This window comes from Eubalaena glacialis, chromosome 3, assembly GCF_028564815.1.
Source record: "Eubalaena glacialis isolate mEubGla1 chromosome 3, mEubGla1.1.hap2.+ XY, whole genome shotgun sequence".
NCBI lineage: Eukaryota > Metazoa > Chordata > Mammalia > Artiodactyla > Balaenidae > Eubalaena > Eubalaena glacialis.
The window spans coordinates 43,409,256-43,433,582 of record NC_083718.1 but is presented as its reverse complement, the minus strand read 5'-3'; the positions used below and the strand labels follow the sequence as shown (position 1 = coordinate 43,433,582).

At 36.0% G+C, this 24,327-nt stretch overlaps 1 protein-coding gene across 3 annotated transcripts in view; it reads left to right on the top strand.

The window, feature by feature from the left end:
* LPGAT1 (lysophosphatidylglycerol acyltransferase 1) overlaps window positions 1-23,100 on the top strand; it is a 72,068-nt gene extending 48,968 nt beyond the window's left edge. For 2 of the 3 annotated variants that reach the window (XM_061185567.1, XM_061185566.1), the window contains exons 7-8: window positions 20,357-20,463; window positions 22,851-23,056. In XM_061185567.1, the coding sequence (XP_061041550.1) occupies window positions 20,357-20,463; window positions 22,851-23,002 (259 nt within the window). In that variant the 3' untranslated portion in view covers window positions 23,003-23,056. Of the gene's footprint in view, window positions 1-20,356; window positions 20,464-22,850 lie in introns of all 3 variants that reach the window. The other variant, XM_061185568.1, reaches the window with a different exon arrangement.
* Window positions 23,101-24,327: the final 1,227 nt, after the last annotated feature.

Below are 24,327 nucleotides of genomic sequence, written 5' to 3'. Positions count from 1 at the left end.
AAGAAATTGTAGTTTATAGAGACAGAAAAAAAAACCTGAATGGAATCATAAGGGATCTTAGAAATTGAAGAAATGTCCATTTTTAGCAAAATTATTTTAATAAGAGCAAGTGCAACACTCAAATTCACTCAGAGAAGGAGTTTTTAACTCTGGGTCTCATGGATGGACCTTAGAGAATTTTTTAACTGAACCTCTATGCAGAATTTTGTGTATGTTTGTAATTTTCTGTGGAGAAGTTTCATAGCTTTCATTCTATTCTCAAAATAGATTAAGGGTTAAAAAAAGATTAAGGACCCCTGATTTAGAGATTGAAACCAAATACTGTAGTAGATAGAAGATGAGGAGTGGTTTGTTTGATACAGAAAAATACTTCTATTAATAAAATAGAAGCTTCTCAGAAATAAATTTTTTATAAAAACTTTATTAGCAGACATAGCAATAATAAAGAAAATTCTAACATGTTAAATTAGCTGAGATTAAATTATGACATAGAATCATACCCTAAAATATGCATTAAAGTACAAATTATGCCCCATGTTTATTTATACATACACACACAATGCACACGAACACACAAAATCCTATGAGTCTTGGGACAGACTCTTTTCTTTGCAGAAATTTAATAGAGATCATTATCTAACCAATGGTAGGAAAAGAGAAGGACCTGTGTTCAGGTGGGAAGGGGAGGGCAGTTGAAAGATACAGGAGAAGACAGGTGTCTTGGTGTTAGGATAATTTTGAGGACTTGCAAGAAGCTTGTGAGAAGGGATGTGGGCCCTGTTCTTAGCAGCTCCCAGGAATAAGTCTCTATCAGCCATAGGTTGACTTGGTTTCCTCATGTGTTATTCTAGGCCACCAAGACACCCTGGGGGATAGGGAAAAAAAGATTGGTTTTTTTTTTGTGTTTCGTTGTTGGGGTTTTTTTGGCTTTTTTTTTTTTTTTTTTACCCCTAGCTTTCTCAATTCCAAAATAATCTGTTTATTGCATATCTTCGATTTGTCCTGTCAGGAATAACACCATTGAAATTAAAGTAAATTTAAACAAACATGGCGGTCCTTACCCATTTTTGGTTTTTCGTTTGTTTTGTTTGCTTGTTTGCTGTTCTCAGAAGGATTGGTTTCTGTTCAGACTCTCCAGTTGTGTGGTTATATTTTAAAATTTTTAAACAAGGATGAGGTGTTTCCAATTAGAATAAGAGATTTAAAATGCAGCATTGTAAATCATATATATGCAAATGTGAATAATACAAATAATGGGGTTGGATCTCTTTCTCTTTTAATATGAGGAGATTGTCAAGAAAAACTAAGTAGCATTGACTGCTTAAAGTGGGGAATCGGTGCACAGAGAGATACGAAAAGGTGATCTGGAAACTATAAAGTTCACTGAAAAATGGTAGTTTTGCTTAATGTTGGCTTACTTATCTTGACTTATAGGCAGATTTAAAAGTCTATTCATGAATGTATTCTTTTTCCTGCAGTTAAAGTTTATATTTTATCCAGAACATTACTGTTAAACCAAATTGGTCCAAGCCAATTTTGCTTCACATGACATAGAAAGTGTTTGTTTTCTTCTTAATCCCAACTGACTTTTTAAAAATAAAGCAGCACCCATTCTTAGAGAGTTTAATTGAAATGATCACTTTGGTGATTTGGTGTAGCTGGACAAGTTAGTACTATTGCTAGGTTTTTTTTCCAGTATAATTTAGAAGACTATACATGTGAGAGTCAGAAAGGAATTATTCCATTATGCTCAGCATTTATCAGATCCCACTTAGAATATTGCATGTATTTTAATTTTGCCATTTCAAAAGAAATAATACAATTAGTAGAAGGTTTTGAAAAGAGCTAATATAGAGAAATCCTAGAGCACTAGTACCATTTAAAATGCAGTCATTTTAGATCAAATCAAAGCAAACTTGGAGATAGTAGTGACTAAATGAAACATAATTCTAGGAGAAACTCCAAGTTGAGAGCACCAAATCCTGGCCACTAGACCACCAGGGAAGAGAAACTCCAAGTTGAAAGTACAAACAGGTTAAAGAGAAGTTTAACAATTCATAAGTATTGAATTTGTAATAAGTTTCTGTATATATGAAGTGCCTTCATTATATTTTCGGTAGATGTCATGCCAGGCAGTAACTGTCCTTGCCTGTGTGATTCATCTTGGAGCCTGCTGAGAGCAGCACAGTGTTCCTCTGGATGGCTGGAGTACTCTGGTGTTATGCTGTGACGTTCCTGACCATCAGAGTACACTTGGGAAATAATACAATTGCCATCATTCATTTAACATTGATCAGTGGTTGGGCCATTTTAAATTTCTTTAATACACTTCTTTTTTCTTCTTGGAAATTATTGTCAAGGCTACCAGGGATTCCACTACCTGTTCTATATCTCACTGGAACATACTGTGACAGGTGTATGGAGATCTCTGAGCAAGAAAGGCATTTTCCCTACCGAGTAACTTCAGTCATAATGCGTTAGTAAAATTAAGTGCTTAGAAAACATTAAGTCTTTATTTAAATAGGAGAAGAATATCTAGTTACCAGAATGTGCAGCAGAATGTTCTTCTAGATTTTACACTTCTGTACTGATGCTTAGGAATAAAAGGAAAAGAATGCAATAGCTAATTTTAAATGTTCTGAAATAAACTTTTTTCTTCCAATAGCAGTTTTCTACATTCTCAGTTCCCTTCTTACTTCTTAGGTTTATGTTGATTTTTAGGATTTCTGGAAGAGATAAATATACATGTTATTATATGCTGTGAAATACTTCCCTAAAATACCATGCAAATGAAAAAGTAAAAAATTTGTGACATGGTTATTTATTAGATCCTATCCTACAAACAGGTAGTAAATAACAGTGCCGTGAATACAAACGATACACTGATTTTATTTATTTATTTATTTATTATTGGAGTATAGTTGCTTTACAATATTGTGTTAGTTTATACTGTACAGCAAAGTGAATCAACTATATGTATAGATATATCCCCTCTTTTTTTGGATTTCCTTCTCAACTTAGGTCACCACAGAGCATTGAGTAGAGTTCCCTGTGCTATACAGTAGGTTCTCATTAGTTATCTGTTTTATACATAGTATCAATAGTGTGTATATGTCAATCCCAGTCTCTCAATTCATCCCACCCTCCCCCTTTCCCCCTTGGTATTCATAAGTTTGTTCTCTACATCTGTGTCTCTATTTCTGCTTTGTAAATAAGATTGTCTATACCAGATACACTGATTTTAAAAGTGTTTTAAAAACTGCAAAGCACCTTACAAATACAAAGTACTATTATTAATATATTTAAAGTATGTATGGGTTATTGATAAATCCAGTACTAACAAATTAGCATTCCCCATAGTTTGGATCTAAACTACTTATTACTTTAAAAGATGTCTTGTTCTTTACTTCCCAATATTATATATTATTTAACTGGGGAAATATTTTTTGTTATTTTTGTTTTTTTAATAAATTTTTTAAAAAACATTTATTTATTTATTTATCTTTGGCTGCATTGGGTCTTCATTGCTGTGCGTGGGCTTTCTCTAGTTGCAGTGAGCAGTGGCTTCTCTTGTTGTGGAGCACAGGCTCAGTAGTTGTGGCTCGCGGGCTCTAGAACGCAGGCTCAGTAGTTGTGGCGCACGGATTAGTTGCTCCGCGGCATGTGGGATCTTCCCGGACCAGGGCTCGAACCCGTGTTCCCTGCATTGACAGGCGGATTCTTAACCGCTGCGCCACCAGGGAAGCCCCTTTTTGTTATTTTTGGATACAACTACATTATGGATCTCTTTCAAAAGTGAAGCTTGTTTTAAAAGAGGAATTAAGGCTTAACTATGAGAACGATTTGAGGGGAACAGGTTTTTCCTCCCCTTCATATTACTGTTGCATTGGAAGACAGATTATTCCTATTAAAGTAGTAATGGGCACAGTGTGCTGTTGTTAAGGAGTTAATAGCAAAATTAAACATGAATTAAATTTTAATTACAGGGATAGAATGTTTATAGAGATAAAAGCAAAAGTAACCCCTGTCCTTAATACAAATGTCTGCTTCACTCCAAATTAGGAAAGTGAGTTGGAGAAGATGATTCTCTTGTGCAGAAATAGCTTATACTTTTATTTTAAAAAATCTTAAAATAAGTTATAACCATGAGTGTAGTGGCATAGATAAGTCTGAAAGCAGAGGTGTTACTTTCATGTCTAATTTGACTGGAACATTGGTAACTTTGGAGAAGGCGTTCAATTAGGGACTTTGGGTAAGAAATTATTTACAGTTTGCAGGGGGAATTAATTCAGAAAAGGAGTATTCAATGAATATTTTTAAAGAAAATATGCTCACTAGCAAGAATGGACAAATGTTAACATTCTGACGTATTTGCCTCAGGATATTTTTATCAATAAAGGAAATAAAACATTTCTAGAATGCAATACTTATTGAACGTGTGAATGCTAAGGTTCATGCTCTCTAGACATGCACTGTCCAGTAACAGCAGCCACTAGCCACATATGCTGTTGAGCACTGAAAATGTGGCTAGTCTGATTTGAGATGTTCTGTAAATGTAAAATACACAGTGAATTTTAAAGACTAGTAGGAAAAAGGAATATAAAGTATCTCACTAATAATTTTTGTTGATAATATGCCGAAATGATAATATTTTAGATTTGGAGGATTAAAGGATTAAATTTCTTTCATGTTATTAGATGTTCTCTATTGTGTACTTTGTAAAATATTAAATTTATTTTTAAAAATAAAAGCATGTAACTACGAAAAATATGTCATAGAGGGGAAAAAAATCTTTCCCAGCATGTTCACATAAAATTCCTTTTTCATATTTCCTTTTAATATTTTTTTATGTATGTTTTTAGTGTAGCTGTAGTTGTAATATGCATAAAAGTTATTTGTATTCTACTTTTCCCCACATAGCATTTTAATGAACATTAAACCTGTACTACACATGGACTGGGTGTTAAGATTACAAATTTCGTAAGCATTTTTAAGTCCTGTTATGAAGTCTTTACATTTTTAGTGGCTTTCCAAAATCCTGGTTAGTAGATACATTTAATTACCTATTTCCCTATTGATCATAGGCTTTTCAGGTTTTATTCTTGATTTTAATAACACTATGCTGAATGTCTTAGTACATACATATAGCTTACCCTACCCCATGTTTCAGTTGTTTTTATAATAGATATATTTAACCTGTTCTAATGTTAGGTTGGAGAGTATTATTAAAATTACAGAATAACTTATTTATAAGAAAAATTGCCAACATTTTAAAACAGAGTTATAATATGTTGGTAATTTTATGCATAAGCCTATAAATATTTGTGATTAATATATCACTGTTGTTTTTCTTTCTGTTTTGTCCCCTTTACTTCTTAAAACAACAAAACAAAAAAGTCACAAGTATTTATCAGTTTTAGGGGCTATAATTTCAGAAATAGTTTTTTCCTCCAAAACTTTTTATTATGGAAAATTTCAAACCTAGAAATTAAACCCCATGTACCTATTGTACACTTATGGTGTACACTTATGTACTTGTGGTGTACACTTATGGTTGTTTCCTCTGTGTTATCTCCCAGGTCCCAGTGGATTATTTTGAAGGAAGGTTCAGATATTATATCATTTCATTTGTAAATGTTTTATTATATATTCTCTAAAATGTAATAATTCTTTTTGTAAAATCATTATCTATTATCATACCTGAAATATTAATAACAATTCATTAATATCATTAAATATCTAGTCAGTCATCAAATTTCGTGGATTATCTCATAAATTATTTTTTTAAAACAGTTTGGATTCAGTTAGATTGCAGTTGGTTGATATATCTCTTAAATTTCTTTTGTGTACAGATTCCCCCCTCTACCTTTTATTTTCCTTGTAGCTTATTTTTTGAGGATACCATATTATTTGCCCGGTAGAGTTTATACAAATTTGGTTTTGCTGATTGTATCCTGTGTATTCCTCTGCCCCCTATATTTCCTATAAATTAGTAGGTAGATACTAAAACTTCACCAGATTGAGGTTTGAATTTGCTTGACAAGAAATACTTCATAAGTTGTGATGCTTATTACTTCTGTGAAGGAGGTAAATAATATCTGATGTCTGTCAGAAATAGTTTTTGAACAGTGTTATTAGTTTAAATTTTTAAAACAAATATATCCAGTGTGTTGAGGAAAAAGTGATGCTTCCTTATTCCATCCCTTTAACCCCAAACAATGATGTCAGAAATTTCAACTTAGAATTGAGGCCTCTTCAGGCATATAACACATAAAGAGAATCCGTTTGCCTAAGATACCCTCATAGTAATGGTATAAGAAGGTCCATAGTCTTATTTTGTTTGATGAGCCATTAAAAAGGGGTTTTCCCCACTGTGTCCCTAACTATAAAGATGTTGAAAATGTTCTAAACCTAATTGGAAAATGAGCTATAAATCATCAATTGGGGTGACAGATATGACAGATAGTTGTATTAGTCAGGGTTCTTCAGAGAAATAGAACTAATAGGATATATAGAGAGATCAAGAATAGATTTACTCTAGGAGTTCGCTCTCCTGGTATGGAGACTGAGAAATCCCATGATCTACTGTCTGCAAGCTGGAGAACCAGGAAAGCCAGTGGTGTGATTCAGTCTGAGTCCCAAGGTCTGAGAATGATGAGGAAGGGAGTCTGAAAGCCTAAGAAACAGGAGAGCTGATGTCCTAGAGCAGAAGGATGTCTTAGCTAAGGCAGAGAGAGTGGACTCACCCTTCTTCCACCTTTCTGTTCTATTCAGGCCCTCAGTGGATTGGATGCTGCCCACCTGCATTGGTGAGGCCGATCTTCTTAAATTAATCTACTGATTCGAATGCTAGTCTCTTCCAGTGACATCCTCACAGCACACCCTGAAATAATGTTGTACCAGCTATCTGGGCATCCTTTAGCCCAGTCAAGTTGACATATAAAGTTAACCATCACAATAGTCTACATAGAAAACCCAGGAAACTGAGTTCACCTTCTATTTATAGAGTTTAGCAATCTTGATATAAAATCATCACAGAAAAAATCAATATTATCCCTTTATAATGACATAAATAGAAAATGTAATTTTTTAAAGATACTTATCTGAGAAGCAAGAAGACTATAAAGTATCTACCAATAAAACTTAAGAAAAAATGTGGAAGACTTTTATGAAGGAAAATATAAAAGTGCATTGAAGAACATAAAAGACCTGAATAAGTGGAAGGAGATACTGTGTTCATAGAGGGGAAGGCTGAAAATTATAGAGATGTCAGTTCTCCCAAATTAATCTATAAATTTAACATAATTGCAATTACATTATATCCAGGAGGATTATGATCAGAATCCAGGAGGGTTTTTCTGGAAACTTGACAAATGGTTCTAAAATTCATTTGAGAGAGTAAAGATAAATGAATAGCTAAGATAGTGTTGAAGATGAGCAAGACAGAGGAATTCTTCCTACCAGATGTCAAGGCTTAGTGTAATTAAAGCAGTGTGGTATGAGGGCAGGGTCAGATCAATGGAAAGATTAGAAAAGCCAGATTTACTTGGGAACATGTGTATGATTGATGATTTTCTAATTATATTTCTTATAGTTGATAGTTATAAAGGTGATATTTGAAGCCCATCCCATAGAGATAAAGTAGTGTTACTTCTTAGATACTACATTTAAGTTCTGAAAAACACAATCAGCGAGACATCATATACCATATTTCACCCATTAAGATACATATTTTTTCACATGTTAACATCTCTGAAACTGGGAGGCATCTTAAAAACCAGTATAATAAAGGCTTAGTTATAATTTAATTGTATATTTGGCATGCAGCACTTAAAAGTCCAAAAAGTAATTGCTGCCTCTCCCCTGTCCCCCCCCATCCCCCAAAAAAAGGCAGCGCAGTGACTGCTGAATGGTTGGTATTTGACTGTTGACAGTGAATGCCTCTGGGGAGGGAATCTTACTTCTCTTTGTACTATTTTAGGCCTTTTTTTTTTTTTAACGGTGTGAATGTATTAATTTAAAAAATTAATTGAAAAAAGAAATTGCCCACAATTTAGAATTTTGGTTTAATAATCATTTGAGTAATTGCAACAAAAGCATTTTTGTCGGGTAGTTATAAGAATTTAATAAGTTCACATTTAAAATGCATACTATTTAATAGATACCAAATAGATTTTACCCCTTTAAATCAAGGTATTGAACTGCTCAAATTATATAGATAGTCTAGATTTTCATATTCTAGTGTTTCATCAATAATTTTTGTGAGGCTTAAATTTCTATAATAATTTTTTAGTATAAAATCTAGAATAAAGTAGAATATAATTAATATAGTAAAAATCAGTTATTCAACATAATGAGGTTTCACGTCACCTTTTCCCAGTAACTGTGAGTAACACTAAAGTGGTTCACACCTAAGTGGTACACACAGGTACTAATGATGCATGTTTAGAGGTTTACCACCCTCAGCCCTGGCCCCCAAATTACTTATCTGGGAGTGAGGTCATTAGATTGCCTCTTGAACTAAAAGTGGCTTTTTTCCCCAGCAGAGGAAACATTGTCCTGTCTTTAGTTTTTCTTATGGGCCTTTTCTCTATCAGCACTTACAATTATTGCTCATTTCACCTCTACTTCTGATTCTCTTCTTCCTGTCTGCTTTTCTTGTCATCTCTTGTTTTCTGTTGCTTTGCCTCTGGGCCCTAGCTTTTCCCTGGAAAAGGCTGGATGTTTTAGTCATAAGTCACTATTCAAAGCTTCCAGTTGGAAAATGGAAAGTTACACATTAAATTTAATCTTCAAGTTTTTAGTTCTGCTTGGCTGATTTTATTAATGTTCACCACCCCCAAGTTCTTTTTTCTTTTCTGCCCCAGCAGTTTTTTTCCCTTTTCTTTAAGAAAACAAAGCATTTTAGTTTGGCACCATTCAGGATGCTTATGGTATTAAATAAGTGGTCTTAATTGAGGTTTGACTGTATTATGGATTGAATTCTGTATTTCTATAATGAAGTTGAAGATTTGAAAGAGGTGAATCGTCATTTCAAATAAGATAAAATCTCTATCCTCTAGTTAGAAGATATGCTTAATTTCTTCTCAAATGTTTATAAGAAGTTATAGATATACATGAAAGAAATTTTTTACTGTTAACATAGAACCAAGATATAACCTAAAATCTGATTTGCTAAGTTATTTTTCAGTATATGAATCTGGACATAATAAGCTTTGGAAATGAAGTGTTCTATCCCACCTTGTTGGCCCTCTGGGGGCTCACCATGTCTTTTTTCACTTTCAGATTTCTCTAGAGTCAAGGACAATGCCTGCCATTGGTATTCAAAAAATGCTTTTCGTTTTCTAATTAAATTTTGTTGGAAATATTATGTCCCCCAAATTTTCAAAAAAATTCTTAGAGCTTAAATTTTAAGTGAATAATAGTTAAGCATAACTCTCACTGATCATTATTTATATTTTAGTTACTTAAAGTCATTGGATTGGATCTGAGAAGTAGAAGGGGCTAGCTAGGTCTTTTTGTCTAACCTTCCATTTAATACAGGAATACACACACAAACACACAGTGATTACTTAAGTATAGACCTTCTCTAGGAGCCTGTTTTTAGTCCTCTTTTTTTTTTTTTTTCCTGTGGAGGTTGAGTCCATAATAGGAGACTATATAGCAATGGATCCTCTGTAGGTGTACCTCTAGCTCTCAGTCTTTCTGCCAAGTTCCAAATCCTGACTTAACTTCCTTGCCTCCACCTGGATACCCTGTTGCTTCTTCAAACCTAATATTTCTAGAACTGAACTCATTTTCCTTCACACCAACTTGTTTCTCCTGGCTTTCCAATTGGGGTTTATGTTCACATCATTCTGCCCTCACCCAGAATAAAAATTTTGGAGTTCTTTGACTCTTCCACTTTAAAATTTTATCCTCTCTCTCAAATCCAGCCGCCAGTTCCTATGAAAGGTACCTCTGCAATCTTTGTTTCTATTCCCTCTTCTTATTTCAATGCCATAGCCTAGCTCAGATTTCATTACTTCTTACCTGGAGTATGTTTGCCTATTAAATATTCCCTTTATTGACAACCCTCAGAATGGGAGAAAATATTTGCAAACGAAGCAACTGACAAAGGATTAATCTCCAAAATATACAAGCAGCTCATGCAGCTCAATATCAAAAAAACAAACAACCCAATCCAAAAATGAGCGGAAGGCCTAAATAGACATTTCTCCAAAGAAGATATACAGATTGCCAACAAACACATGAAAGGATGCTCAACATCACTGATCATTAGAGAAATGCAAGTCAAAACCACAATGAGGTATCACCTCACACAGGTCAGAATGGCCATCATCAAAAAATCTACAAACAGTAAATGCTGGAGAGGATGTGGAGAAAAGGGAACCCTCTTGTACTGTTGCTGGGAATGTAAATTGATACAGCCACTATGGAGAACAGTATGGAGGTTCCTTAAAAAACTAAAAATAGAACTACCATATGACCCAGCAATCCCACTACTGGGCATATACCCTGAGAAAACCATCTGTCATACAGAGTGAAGTAAGTCAGAAAGAGAAAAACAAATACTGTATGCTAACAAATATAAATGGAATCTAAAAAAAAAAAAAAAAAAAAATGGTTCTGATGAACCTAGGGGCAGGACAGAAATAAAGACGCAGACGTAGACAGTGAACTTGAGGACGTGGGGAGGGGGAAGGGTAAGCTGGGACGAAGTGAGAGAGTAGCATTGACATATATACACTACCAAATGTAAAATAGATAGCTAGTGGGAAGCAGCCGCATAGCACAGGGAGATCAGCTCAGTGCTTTGTGACCACCTAGAGGGGTGGGATAGGGAGGGTGGGAGGGAGGGATGTGGGGATACATGTACACATATAACTGACTCACTTTGTTATACAGCAGAAACTAACACACCATTGTAAAGCAATTATACTCCAATAAAGATGTTAAAAAATATATTCCCTTTATTGATATTGATACTTCACCCTATCTTATTTATTTCACTGCTATTCTCCTCTTCCTAAAGCATGGTACCTTTTTTTTTGTTTCTTTTCTTGTTTCTTTGTTTCTTTATTCCTTTGTTTCTGTCTTTTTTCTTTTCTTTTTTTTGTTATAGACATTAGTGGGACACTTGGCAAAATTTGAATGAAATCTGTAGATTGTAGATTAGATAATAGTATCAGTGTTGATTTCCTGATTTTGATCATTGCAGCATGGTTATATAAGAAACTGTTCTTGTATTTAGAAAATGCTCATGGGAGTATTTAGGGGGCACACCATCTGTAACTTACTCTCAAAAATTGAGGAAAGATCATATATATATATACATATATCAGAAAATATATACATCAGAAAATATATATATATGGAGAAAAAGAATGATAAAGTAAATATGGGAAATAATGATATTTGGGGAATCTGGGTGAAGCATATATATGAATTCTTTGCACTATTTTTGTAACTTTTCTTTGAGTCTGAAGTTATTTCAAAATAAAAAATTATTTTAAAAGTCATTAGGGAGATATGGAAAAATCTCTGTACCTTCCCCTCAATTTTGCTGTGAACCTTAAACTACTCTAAAAAAAAAGCCTTAAGAAAAATTTTTAAATGTCATTAGACTCATGGAAAACATAATAGTGATTCTCTTAAGCAAATATACCAATCTTATACTTTGCTTACTGGATAGTTCATTCAGCAAGCATCTGTGTCTCAAAGGATGTAATACGAATAAAGATACAATAAATAAATTTGAGGTATAAACAATGCCATCTCATTGTTTATGCCCTCAAGTGGCATGTTAGTTTGCTATGGCTTTGACTGTTTCAAGGAGCAGGACTCAAGGGGAGGGCGTCACAGGCTCAATTGTCCCTGACTGTGAAGGGAAGCAGTAGTCTAGGTGCTGAGTATTTGCCATCTCCCTTTCTACACAAACCTTAAAAAGTCACTCAAAATTCTCTCCTATATGACCCTAGGTTTGCTACCTTAGAGCCTTGGTTTATTCCTCTATTAAAGTGGATAAAAGATTATATCTGAGTAGCTGAAATTTTTTTTCAGATAGCTGAGTGGGTTGTTTTTTAAACCTTTCTAGTGGATGCAGGAGGAAGCTACAAATATTACGTTTTAGAATGTTGAGGATGAGGCCTGAGCAGCTTACCTAAGGACGATGGCTCAAAGCAGAACTTCTGGGAATTGAGTGCTGGGAGATCTTCTGATATGTTAAATTTGACAGGATCTGTTCTTGTCCATAAATCTATTTTTGGTGACAAGTAGTTTCCGCATTTCTGAGTTATTCTTGTCATACCAGCCCTGGTGGTGTCAGTTAACTGTACCTGTGGTATTGTGGCTGTCTACAGATGGCACCTCATCATGTTTTATGCTGGCGGATTACTTTGCATTTAATTCAGTTCAGCAAACTTGAGTTCCCACAAAGGAGCAGGCGCTGATGTGCACATGGGTATGCAGAGATGAGTATAGCACAGTCTGATAGAGGAAACAGACACATAAGAAAATAAATAGAACATAAACTAATAAGCACAGTTATAAAGGACAGAGTTGACACTGAGGAGGAATTATTAACTGTAGGAGAGGAGGAGGAGGAGGAAGCCAAAGGAGCAGAGGACAAAGGTAGAAGAAAGCCAAATCCTTATCTTCCTTAGTAGGAAGTCAATGAATACACTTTAAATTGGACAGTCTAGCATGTTTATAAGCAATGTGGAAGTGAACAGCAAAAGAAAGTTGAAAGGGGTTGTATCTGGGGAACAGGGATCTGAGGAGGGAAAAAATAGGTCTATTATTTTTCATTGTGAACCTTATACTACTCTGATTCTTGAAAACTATATGCATATTGTTACTCTGTTAAAAATTTGTTTTAAGTTTTTTAATCCTACTGACTCTTTTAGGCCAACTCAAGTGATGCCTTTTCCATGTAGCCTATGTCATAAGTAGACATGCACACCCCTTCATTTAAACTTACACAGAAATTGTTTAAACTCCTTATATAACATTTACCACATTCTGATTTTAGACTTTTTGCTTTTCTGATCCCTCTGCTAGGTTATTAGCTTTTAGAAAGCACAAACAGTTTATCTTCTTCAGTGCTTATTAGCTCCTAGAATGTAGTTGGCATAATTGCATTGAGGATTTAGCCATGGTGTTTATTAGCTCACGTTTGGGAGTCTTTGTGGCATGAAAATTCTAGTGAGACTGTATAGGTGCCAGCTAAGCATTATTTTATATCTTTTCTTGAAAGTATAATTTATCTAGTGCTCTTAAATCTAATCCTGTGGATTTTGGTGGAATACTCTGTGTTTAAGAGCACATTCTGGATTACTGATAATAATTTTTATTTCTTGAAAATTAAGAGCTGATTTTTCATTGGATAGCTATTGGTATTGGAAAGATTTGTTTCTGTTATTTATTTATATCCCACAAGAACTCCTTTTATTTGATTCCAAGAGGACTGGTATTCAGTGCATTTGACACTCTGCCATATTAGAAGATTAGTTGTTTTAATATTTTAATCCCATGGTGACCAAACAATCAGAGTAATAGAGGTAGATTGCTCTTGAGGGAGCATTTGGTCTGCCCTCCTGGCTGCCTCCTAAGGCAAGAGGATGTCCCAGCTGTTCTAGGTGAGTGGAAGGGTAGGTTTTCTGTTAAAACACAGCCCCACTCCCACACTCACCCCATTTAAAGCACTAGGTACTTCACCAACCTCACCACATTCTTTCAAGAGTTTAATTGGTAAACCCAAACTTCCTCTATTAATTCAGCCTTATTTTCAATGTCACTTTTCTCCTTATAAAGATGCTTTAAATACTATTTCAGGAAATTCTTTCTTTCTTTCTTTCTTTCTTCCTTTCTTCCTTCCTCCTTCCTTCCTTCCTTCCTTCTTTTCTTTCTTTCTTTCTTTCATTTATTTTTGGCTGGGTTGGGTCTTTGTTGCTGTGCGTGGGCTTTCTCTAGTTGTGGCGAGCGGGGGCTACTCTTCGTTGTGGTGCACGGGCTTCTCATTGCCGTGGCTTCTCTAGTTGGGAGCACGGGCTCTAGGCGCATGGGCTTCAGTAGTTGTGGCACGCAGGCTCAGTAGTTGTGGCTCGCAGGCTCTAGAGTGCAGGCTTAGCAGTTGTGGCTCACGGGCCTAGTTGCTCCGCAGCATGTGGATCTTCCCAGACCAGGGCTCGAACCCGTGTCCCCTGCATTGGCAGGCAGATTCTTAACCACTGTGCCACCAGGGAAGCCCAAGTATATTCTTTATCTCTATGGCTCTTGCTTAGTTATCCTTAGGTTGATTAGACCTGCTTTTATATTTACAGAAATAGTATATTTTTAGAGGCTAAAAAGTAATACAAATAATTTCCCAAACCATTTGACTGTACCTGGTGTGGTAGAGGTGAATAGTTTAAAGAGCACTACTTATATTACAAAACTGTGTTAAGACAGTATTAAATTATCTAAAAGTAAAAAGTCAGTAATTTGTAATACCATTCATTTAAAAAATAAAATTTGATTTTTAAGTTTAAATTGTTAATTTTAAAACATTCCCCAAATCAACTATACTACAAATAAAAAAAAAAAAACAACACTTCCATGGAAGAAACAAACAAACAAAACATTCCTCTAGTATCAGGATGATGTTAACTGACTTTCCTAAAAATCCAAATATTAAGGACATTTAATTTGGAAAAAAGAAAAAGAAACAAATGATTAAATTTCCTGAATAGTTATATTTCCTGCATAGCTCTGGGCATCTCCCTTGTGCCCAGAACTGTGCTGGCTTTATTCTGCTGGAGTCTGCCTCATACATACATAGTTCAGGGGTTACCCAGAGATCTGAGTGGGGATTATACTCAGAAGTCGTGGCTCCCACTCAGTGCTTACTTCTTTCTGGGATTCCTCACTTTACAACTGCTATGGTCACCCTAATCTCTGTCCTCTGATTCTTCAACCAGTAAGACTTACATAGGTTTTAACTCCCTGCATGGCACTAACTGGGAACTATTCTCCGGTTAAAAGCTATAAAAACTGGAAAACCAGTGCCATTGCTGTCTGCCAAGTGTTGACTCTCCTCCAATATCTGCCTGCCTTTAGTCACTCTCCAGTGCCTTCCACTAATTACTTTTTGCATTTTGTCCAGAATTTATAACTGTTACCTATGAACTACTCTACAATTACAAGAAGCAGAACTCCTCTCATTTTATTTTAATGGATGTTAAAGATCACAGGGAGAGGTGACTTTTAAGAGGTGAAAGAATAGATTTTGCTCTTAAGTATGCCCCCCGTTAACTTCTCTGGCCTTTTAAAGTAGTACTGCATTGTGCCAAAATGACTATAAACATAGGCACCAAAGTCACATGGCAGTACTTACTCACATGTTTATCTATATGATTCAGAATATTTTTATTAAGGTTAATATTAAAATGAAAACATAAGATATCTGTTTTCTTAAAGAGAGCTCATAGATGGATTCCCAAGAATGTGTCCCCAAATTGGCATATCCCAGTTGTGAAACACTGCTAGCCATCTTCTATACCTAAATCAGAACCTTCTGATTTTATTATTCTCCAGTTTAAAAATCTTTCTGTGAGAGGCATTCTCATAAATTTCTAGTATAAATTGGTATAATCTTTATGAAGACAGTGTAGCAACATCTTTCAAAATTACTTATACATTTAGCCTTTGACTTAGCAGTTTCACTTCTGGAATTTTATCCTATAGATATACACATATGAATGGACATTTGCACAGTGTTATTCATTGTAACATTGTTTATAATAACAAAAGATGAGAAACTGCCCATCAATCGTGAGTAGAGGAATTTAATGTTTACCATGTATTAAGAGATTGCAATGAAATTAGAAAATATTTTTAACAGAATGATAATGAAAATATGATCTATAAAAATGTATGGGATACACCTTAATCTGTGTTTAGAGGAAAATTTATAGCCTTAAAAGCTTCCATTAGAAAAGAAGAAAATTGAAAATCAGCGATCTAAATATCTATCTCAGGAAGTTAGAAAAAGAAAAGTAAATGCAACCCAAAGATAGTAGAAGACAGGGGATAGTAAAGGAGAATTTACTGAAATAGAAAACATACAATAGAAAGAATAATGACACCAAAAATAATTGGTTTTTTGAAAACACTGTAAACTTGATCAACTCCTGGCAAGGCTGATCAAGGAAAAAAAAAAAGGTCCGTGTTACTGATATCAGGAATGAAAAAGGGGACATTACCTCAGATCCTATAGTCATTAAAAAGAAAAATTAAAGGACATTAAGTGCAGTTATTTCAGAGCATCAAAAAGAGGGAATACTTCCTAGCTTGTTTTATGAGACCAGCATAACTTGGATACCAAAACCTGCACCAGGGATATTATAAGAAAGGAAAATTTATAGGCAAATCTCTTACATGATTATAGATATAAGACTAACCCAGCAAAATATTTAAAATGCATCATATTATATACTGAGAGCATATATTCCAGGAATGAAAGTTTGGTTTAACATTCAAACTCAGTTCCTTTAATTAATCACATTAACAGAATAAAGGGAGAAATTATATAAGCATTTCGGTAGATGGAAAAACTTGATAAAATGCAACTCTTATTCATGATAAAAAAGAAAACTCTTAGCAAATTGGGAATAGAAGGGAATTTCTTTAACCTGATTAATGGTATCTACCAAAGAAATCTACAGCAAATATACTTAATGGTAAACTGTTGAATGTTTCCCCCTGAAAGATCAAAAATGAAAGGCAGGGTGCTCATTATCACCACTTCTATTCAACATTGTACTAGAGGTCTTAGGCAATGTGATAAGAAAAAGAAATCGAAAGTGTAAATATAGAAAAGGTAAAAACAAAATCGTCATTGTTTGCATTAATTCATCTTCCTACCTGCAAATTAAGGTTATAAAATTGTTTGGTTGATAGAGACATTCAGTCTTTACCTATACATCACTGTTTCATGCAACCAGGTACCTGAAGAGATTTTTTAGGGCAGGAAAGGAGTTAGGAAAAACAACTTCACAAAACTGACTTTTGTTTTTAATCATCTCCCTTTTAAAAATCACTTTAAGTGGAGATAGTGGCTTGAGACAGGGAGTTAGGCCTTTTGCAACTGAGGAGCAAAGATACAGCAGGGTGAGATGTGAGCTTAGCATTATATGGTAAACACTGAGGACATTTTTCCATAGAAATATGTTTGCCTAATGGCTAAATTCTGCAGGATTTCATGTACACTGCAGGTGAAGTAGCCTGTCCAAGCACCCTTAGGATCTTGTGTATCCTTGGTAACTTTCCCGGTAGGAGCCCTCATTCTCAGTTTAAATGGGGAGAGCAGAAAGAGGAGAAAATAAAATTCTTGGACTATTATTTCTAATTTGAGGGTTTCTTATAATTCAAAGGATAGAAGTTATCCTTTGAAGAGATGGGAAAACAAGCCTGTTTAAATAGCCCAGGGACTCTTCCTCATTTGAAATTTTAACCCTTTGTCTCTACTCCTCTGATTGTATCAATATTGATATTAAAGGAACTCTGTCAGGAATTCTTCTTTGTAATACTCGGTAACAACTTTATCCTTTTACTTTTATGTGGCTGACTCGAAGCTGGCTTCATTTTTGCCTCCGTGGTATAGAAGGATACACACACACACACACACACACACACTAATATGGGTAAAGCTGGCTTAGGATTCTGTTACCTTATTTACTGCTCTGTTTTCCAACATCCCAAGTTTTGTTGCTGTTGTCCTTCCTACCGTTCGCCCCATCCTTGTGGGTTTACACCTTAAAAAACCTCTTTAGTGTTACTTTACTGGGATTTTGGAAGAGCACGGAAGTAGACATGAGTTGAATCTACTACCTCCCTTGAAATGCCAAAAGTGTGAAAAACTGCCAGCATCAGTACCTGTGGAAATGAGGTGGAAAGTTGCTAAACCTGGGAAGACTAGTTGAAATCTGTTTAAGGAGAACTCAGATCCCCAGAACCCCAACCCTATACCTCATTGCTGGGTGCTTATTTTTTCCCTACCCTGGCAAATAGTGGAGGTCTGCTCTAGAGGGAAACAGAGGCTCTTTGGACTCAGGAACACCAGGTGCAGTTGAGGCAGAAGTCCCGTAATGAAAATAACATGGTTAGGTGATGTCAGCGTGCTGAGTGTTGAGACTCCCAGCCCTGGCATCTCACTCTGCCACCAGAAAGCTAGCAATGAGGGCTTTCCTCTCTAGGCAGGAAATTCGAGGATCTTTCTATGAGTAAATAGTGAGTTCAAGAGGAAAGACCAATTTAAATGGCCCAGCCAGATAATCCTCAGGGAAGATCACAGTCAACAAACTCCACTCACAGGCAGAGAACTTTCAATTAGCTGTTTAGTCCCACATCTGTAAACGTGAGTGAGCAACAAAGAATCCCCAGATAATTGGGAATCTAATCAGCCTCTACTGTGAAAGATGGAGACTAAAACAAACATAAGAAGGTCACTTGGAGGAACAGAGACTGTAAAGGGAAAGTACAGCTTCCAAAAATACTAATAGTACATGGGAGCTCATTAACCTTCTTCTTTACTTTTGTGAATGTTTTTAAATTCCCATTATAATTCTCATAGAAATAAGATTCTCGTAGAGATAAGATATTGCAACAGTAATAGCATTTTATAAAAAAAGGAACACTCAGAGAGCCCTTAGAAACTAAAAGTATGATTTAAAAAAAAATACTCAGTAAAAAGTTTGAAATTAAATAAGAAATCTCTCAGAAAGGAGGACAAAAAAACAGAGATGGAAGAAAATGAATTCCAACCCTGAATCCTATATCTAGTCACATTATCAACCAGGTATGAGGACAGACAAAAAGACATCGGCAGAAATGCAAGATTTCAAGTACCTTTTCTCAAGAAACTGCTGGAGGATGTACTCCATCAAAATGTGGAAGAAATACAGAAAAAGGAAGTCATGAGATGTAGGAAACATTAAATCCACTTCAGGAGTACAGAGAATCCCCAGGATGATGGTGAAGGGCCTTTGCGGGATGAAAACTACAGGCAGCAAATCCAGAATCTGGGTGAAGTTTCCTCAGGAGGGTGAAATTGAAAGGATTTCTGATGTATGTGAATAGCCTGGGAGGAGATCTAGACCACAGGTTGATCTGGCCCACTGCCTGGTTTTTAAATAAAATTTTATTTGAACACAGCTACGCTAATTTATTTATACCTTGTTTATGGCTGCCTTCACACTGCAAAGCAGGGTAGAGTAGTTGCAAGAGAGATCTTAATAGCCTGCAAAGTCTAAATATTTTCTATCTGGCCCTTTAAAGGATAGATCTAGAGAATTGATTTTAGACAATTGGTCCAGAGTTTGTGGTTGAATTGGTTATGTATACATAGAAAACAATGCAATTGCTCAATCTAGGGAGAACAAAAATTGGGGAGGAAAGGAAAAGTAGCCATGATTTACTACATGGCTTACCTTTGAATATATTTACATGATTATAATAGTGTAAACATCAAATATTGTGATAATTAAAATGACCATACAAGTGCATTGGGAAGATGGGAAGGATGTACATGTGTGGTGGGAACAGGAAGAGGAAGGAGCTTAGTCCTCATCTTCGACAGTCAGTAGATAAGCCCTAAAACTGAAGAAGAAATATGGTGATAAATACCAAGAGGTAAAAATCGATTCCTCTGTGGGGGGAGAAACAAAGGGCAGAGGAGGTAGGTTGCATTTTTTCATACAAACAAATCTTTTGCAGATTTTTAAAACTGCACCTTTATACCTATGATGAAGAAAAAAAATAAAGAACACCTCCCCCTCAAAACTGGAAAACAAAAAAGAAAAGAAACGCCTTTTCAAGGTCGATTCCAGTATCATACTTACTCATGCTGCCACTGTTCTGTTCTCACTTGCAATGGATATATATCACTGATCATCCCAGCCCATTTCCTGTTGAGTAAGGACACAGACACAGATTCTTCAGAATCATTTTCCAGCAACCACGCCCAGTCAGTAAGAGTTGGCCCTGCTCATGAAACCAGTATCTCTGATATGATCAACAAAGAGACACCAATTTAGGCAGAGTCTGTCTGGTTCATAGGCATTCCCACCAAAGGAACATTGCCAAGATGCATTATTTGGCCTAGCGTCTGAGTACTCTAAATGTGTTCTAAAGAAACTGCATTTTAAAACTTCACCTGTTCCAAAAACCATTCCTACTTAAACCTACAAACATGGGGAGACAGGTATTTCTCAATAATTATTTGTAGATATAGGATAATCTAAAGCTAAGTTGTGGTTCTGAATGATTTTGACTTCTGAATTAAAGTAGTTTCTGCTTTTTTTCTGACTCTTGATAGGATCTTTCCAATTAAAGATATACCCCTGGAGACTGATAACCTTGCTGACTGGCTCTATCAGCGTTTTATTGAAAAAGAGGACCTCTTATCGCATTTTTATGAAACAGGTACACAGAGTCCTATTATACATGTTCCTGATGTTACTGATAGTTTCAAAGATGTACTTTAGGGGAGATAACCATTTTTCGATTCTTCAGATACCCTAAAGGAATCACAGTATTTCTGTATTTAAGAATTTCAGCTTAGAATTTTTATAAAGACAAATTTATGTGAAATTTATTCAGGCTCTTACTTCATCAGCCAGTGTGGAAAGATCAAATGGTGAGTATCCATTGTATAAATGGATCTAGTTTAAGAGAGTACACAGTCTGGAAGACGGCCAGCATACATTTACGATTATATGGTCTGTCTTATGAAATAACAAATATCATTCATGTGTTGGCATTGTACTAGATTGTTTGACTGATACCGTCACCATACAGTTGTTTCAGATCACTTTTGACTGCATTTTCAGGGACTTCCCTGGTGGTCCAGGAGTTAAGACTCCATACTTCTACTGCAGGGGGCATGAGTTCAATCCCTGGTTGGGGAACTAAGATCCCACGTGTCGTGCAGCCAAATAAATAAATAAATAAATAACTGCATTTTCACGTGCTTTATTCTTTTCTTTACATGGAGGGATAAAGTTTACATGTTAAGTTTTCATGGATATAACCTTATTACATTTTTCTCCTAGGGAGACATTTACCCTAAGATCCCTTTTCTATACTCAATATTCTCTACGTTCTGTGACAACTACAATGAGCGAAAAAGACCTAGGAGGCAGGGAGGGGAGAGGGAGGGAAAAAAAGGAAGTTAGGAAAGAAGGAAATAACATTGGTAGAACACCAGGCATACCAAAGTGCTTTCACAGTTAGCTGTGCCATAGGTCTATTTTCTAGACCCTGCAATAGGGATAAAAAGATGAAGAGAAAGTTGTCCCGGGCCTGAGAATAGCCATGGGGTTTTAGATTAGTAGAGGCCCAATTTTCTTCCCACCTAGACTTTTTGGGTACAGAATTAAAGTAGATATTGACTCAGACTATCGAAGGTCTAATACTAATAAGGAAAGGCTGATACTGTTAATTACCTTTAAGGCTTTTTTCTTTATGTTTAGGGTTGTTTCACTTTGTCCTCAATAGGATTCCTTCCTCAACTTTCCGACCCTGGGGCTTTGGAGTAGTGCATATTAATATGACAGGAGTAGGACATTGTGTATGCCATTAGAATTCCTAGTAAGACTAGTTGAACAAGATGCCTCTCTCTGCTGTGTGCATTCCTTGGTCTTACTCTAGAAATTTCTTTCAAGATGAGCTAGGATGGATATCTAAGAAGGCTAAAAGGCCAGCAAGATCTGTCTTCTTTTTCAATCTCAATCTCTTTATGATATTTGGCCTAAAGAGTAGCAACAATAATAGAAACTCTTTTTAAGAAAGCTATTTGTATAACAGACCTTGAAACTTAAAAGCGTTCTCTGTAAATTGTTTGTGAGAAGCAAATCCTCTCTTGAATCAGCTTATCCTAGGGGATTATCAGCAAGGACAAAGACTATTTGAAATGCTGAAGAGTGTTTTCAGGATGACCTTAGGTAATATTGCTCCAAAGTGGTCTAGCCTTCCTTTCCAGAAGAGAATTTAAAGACATCTGTTTACTTTGTGTTTCTCCTTTTTATTAAGACATATTCCATAAACCATATTACCTTTTGAAAATAATATCAGTAATTTACAACCCCTTTTGTGGCAAAAACATTTAATTTGTAAATAGAAGAATTAGTATAAATTATGCTATTCTGGAAATTTTTTCTTTTTTATTGGCCTCGCCACACGGCTTACAGGATCTTAGTTCCCCGACCAGGGATTGAACCCAGGCCCTTGGCACTGAGGGCACAGAGTCCTAACCACTGGACCGCCAGGGAATTCCCTGGAAATTATTTAATTGAGTCACACATCCTGTGTCCTGGCCATTGTGGAAATCTATAGGGATGCAGTGGAAAACAACGCAACCATAGTGCCTTCTGTCATGCAGTTTATATTCCAGCAGGAGACAGAGAGTAAACCAGTCTGTAGAAAAAAGAAAAGGTAGATTGGAATCAATACAGATTGTGGAAAGTGCCAAGAAGGAAATAAACACAGAGATAAGAGTGACTGGCGGGGAAGGGGAGACTAGATGGATGGTCTTTTTCTGATATTGGAAGAATGCAAGGAGCCTGCCATTCACTGAGGTGGAGGAGGAGCGTACCAGCCAGAGAATAAAGGCAAAGACTCAGAGGCAGGAAAAGGCTTAGCGGTTTGAAAATTGTATTTCAAATGATATCTCTCTTTAAGAGCAACAAGAAGTCACAGAAGATGCTTTAAAAAAAACAAGAGCAAAAAACTCTAGTTAAACTAATGTTCAACTTTTATTCTAGGACACCTACCACCACAGTAAAACAAATTATTTCTATCTTGTCTTTTAGGGGCTTTTCCACCTCCCAAGGGCCAGGAGGAAGCTGTTTCCAGGGAAATGATGCTCAGCAACGCGTGGATATTTCTCATACAGTCTTTTGCATTTTTGTCAGGCTATATGTGGTACAACGTCTTTCAGTATTTTTACCATTGCCTGTTTTAGGAATTGACTTGGACTTGTCAAGGTCACCACAGGAGCTTGGACTTTCATAAGTGTGCATTGTTTTACATGTACAAATCAGAATATTAAAAGAAAAAAAAGAAAAGGAAATTCAATGGATGGATTAATATTTATCCCCCTTTGGGATATTTTAAAACTCTACTAAAATGAGGATCAATAATATAATGACCTGCAAATATGTTTTAAGGACTTTTCATGTTTTAAAAAGATACACTCCACCACACATTTAAGCAAACATCACTTTTGGAGAAGAGGAAATCATAAAATCATCCTAGAAGACTCTCTGAGACAAATTCTGTTGCCAGCAGATATACCTGTTAATCTAGTTCAAGCTCAGAATGCTGTATGCATCCGTTCCTTTTAGCTAGTAGTCTCTGTTAGGCAGTGCTGTAGAGCGCCCTCATATCCACCAACTCTTGCTGTGTTACTGGTAACCTCGAGGGGAGCTGGTCGACACCTTCTGAAGAACTCTTTCCCTGTTGTTCGCAGCGACACTCCGGTCTTCCACAGCTACGTGAAGTTCAGTGTCAAGCATGCTCTGGGGGGCAAAGCAGTGTCCACTGGACATATTCTGGTACTAGAATGTGTTCTTCAGAAAGACCAGCTCAGTCCAATGCTGTGTTTACATGCACTAGTGCTTCCCCTTGTATGAGGGGTGGGTCACTTGATTTATCTTCTTGTATAGAAGGCATATCATAGGTTGATGATTGTCTTTTACAAAATGCACTTTTATCAGATGCATATATAGCAAAGGATTAGTACTATAACCTAAAAACAAACATAAGCATAATCAGCGAGTGGGATTTCTGAGAGGCTGCCTGTCTGCACGTGGATCTGTGTGCAGGCGCTCTCCAGCGCTGCCTGCATTGGGCACCAGCCACACCGAGGCTTCCGTCCCGCTCAGAGCCTTTTTTTTTTTTCTCCATTTTGCATATTAGCATTAAATGCATATGGGGATGGTTGAAACAAGTTAAGGTAAGAAATTTGAATGATAAATTTAAGGTGAAATAGACTAGTTTATTAGAAAAATAAGAGATAAGCCAGGCACTGGCTTCAGATGGTGACAAGTTCTCACGTGGCACCCCCAGAACCTGTGTTCCCTTAGCACATCAAGGAGCTGCCCATGTCAGAGTGGTGTAACCAGGAGAGAGACCAGCAAAAAGGCTTCTCAGTCTCTTCCCATTGCTTTTGGAAAGGATAAAGTCAAGCTTCTATTTCTAGAAAACTTCTTTTTCTTTAATTTGTCACTATGTTCATGTGATTGACCTCATAGTAGAACCAAACACTTCTCAAAAAGTGCTGGCATG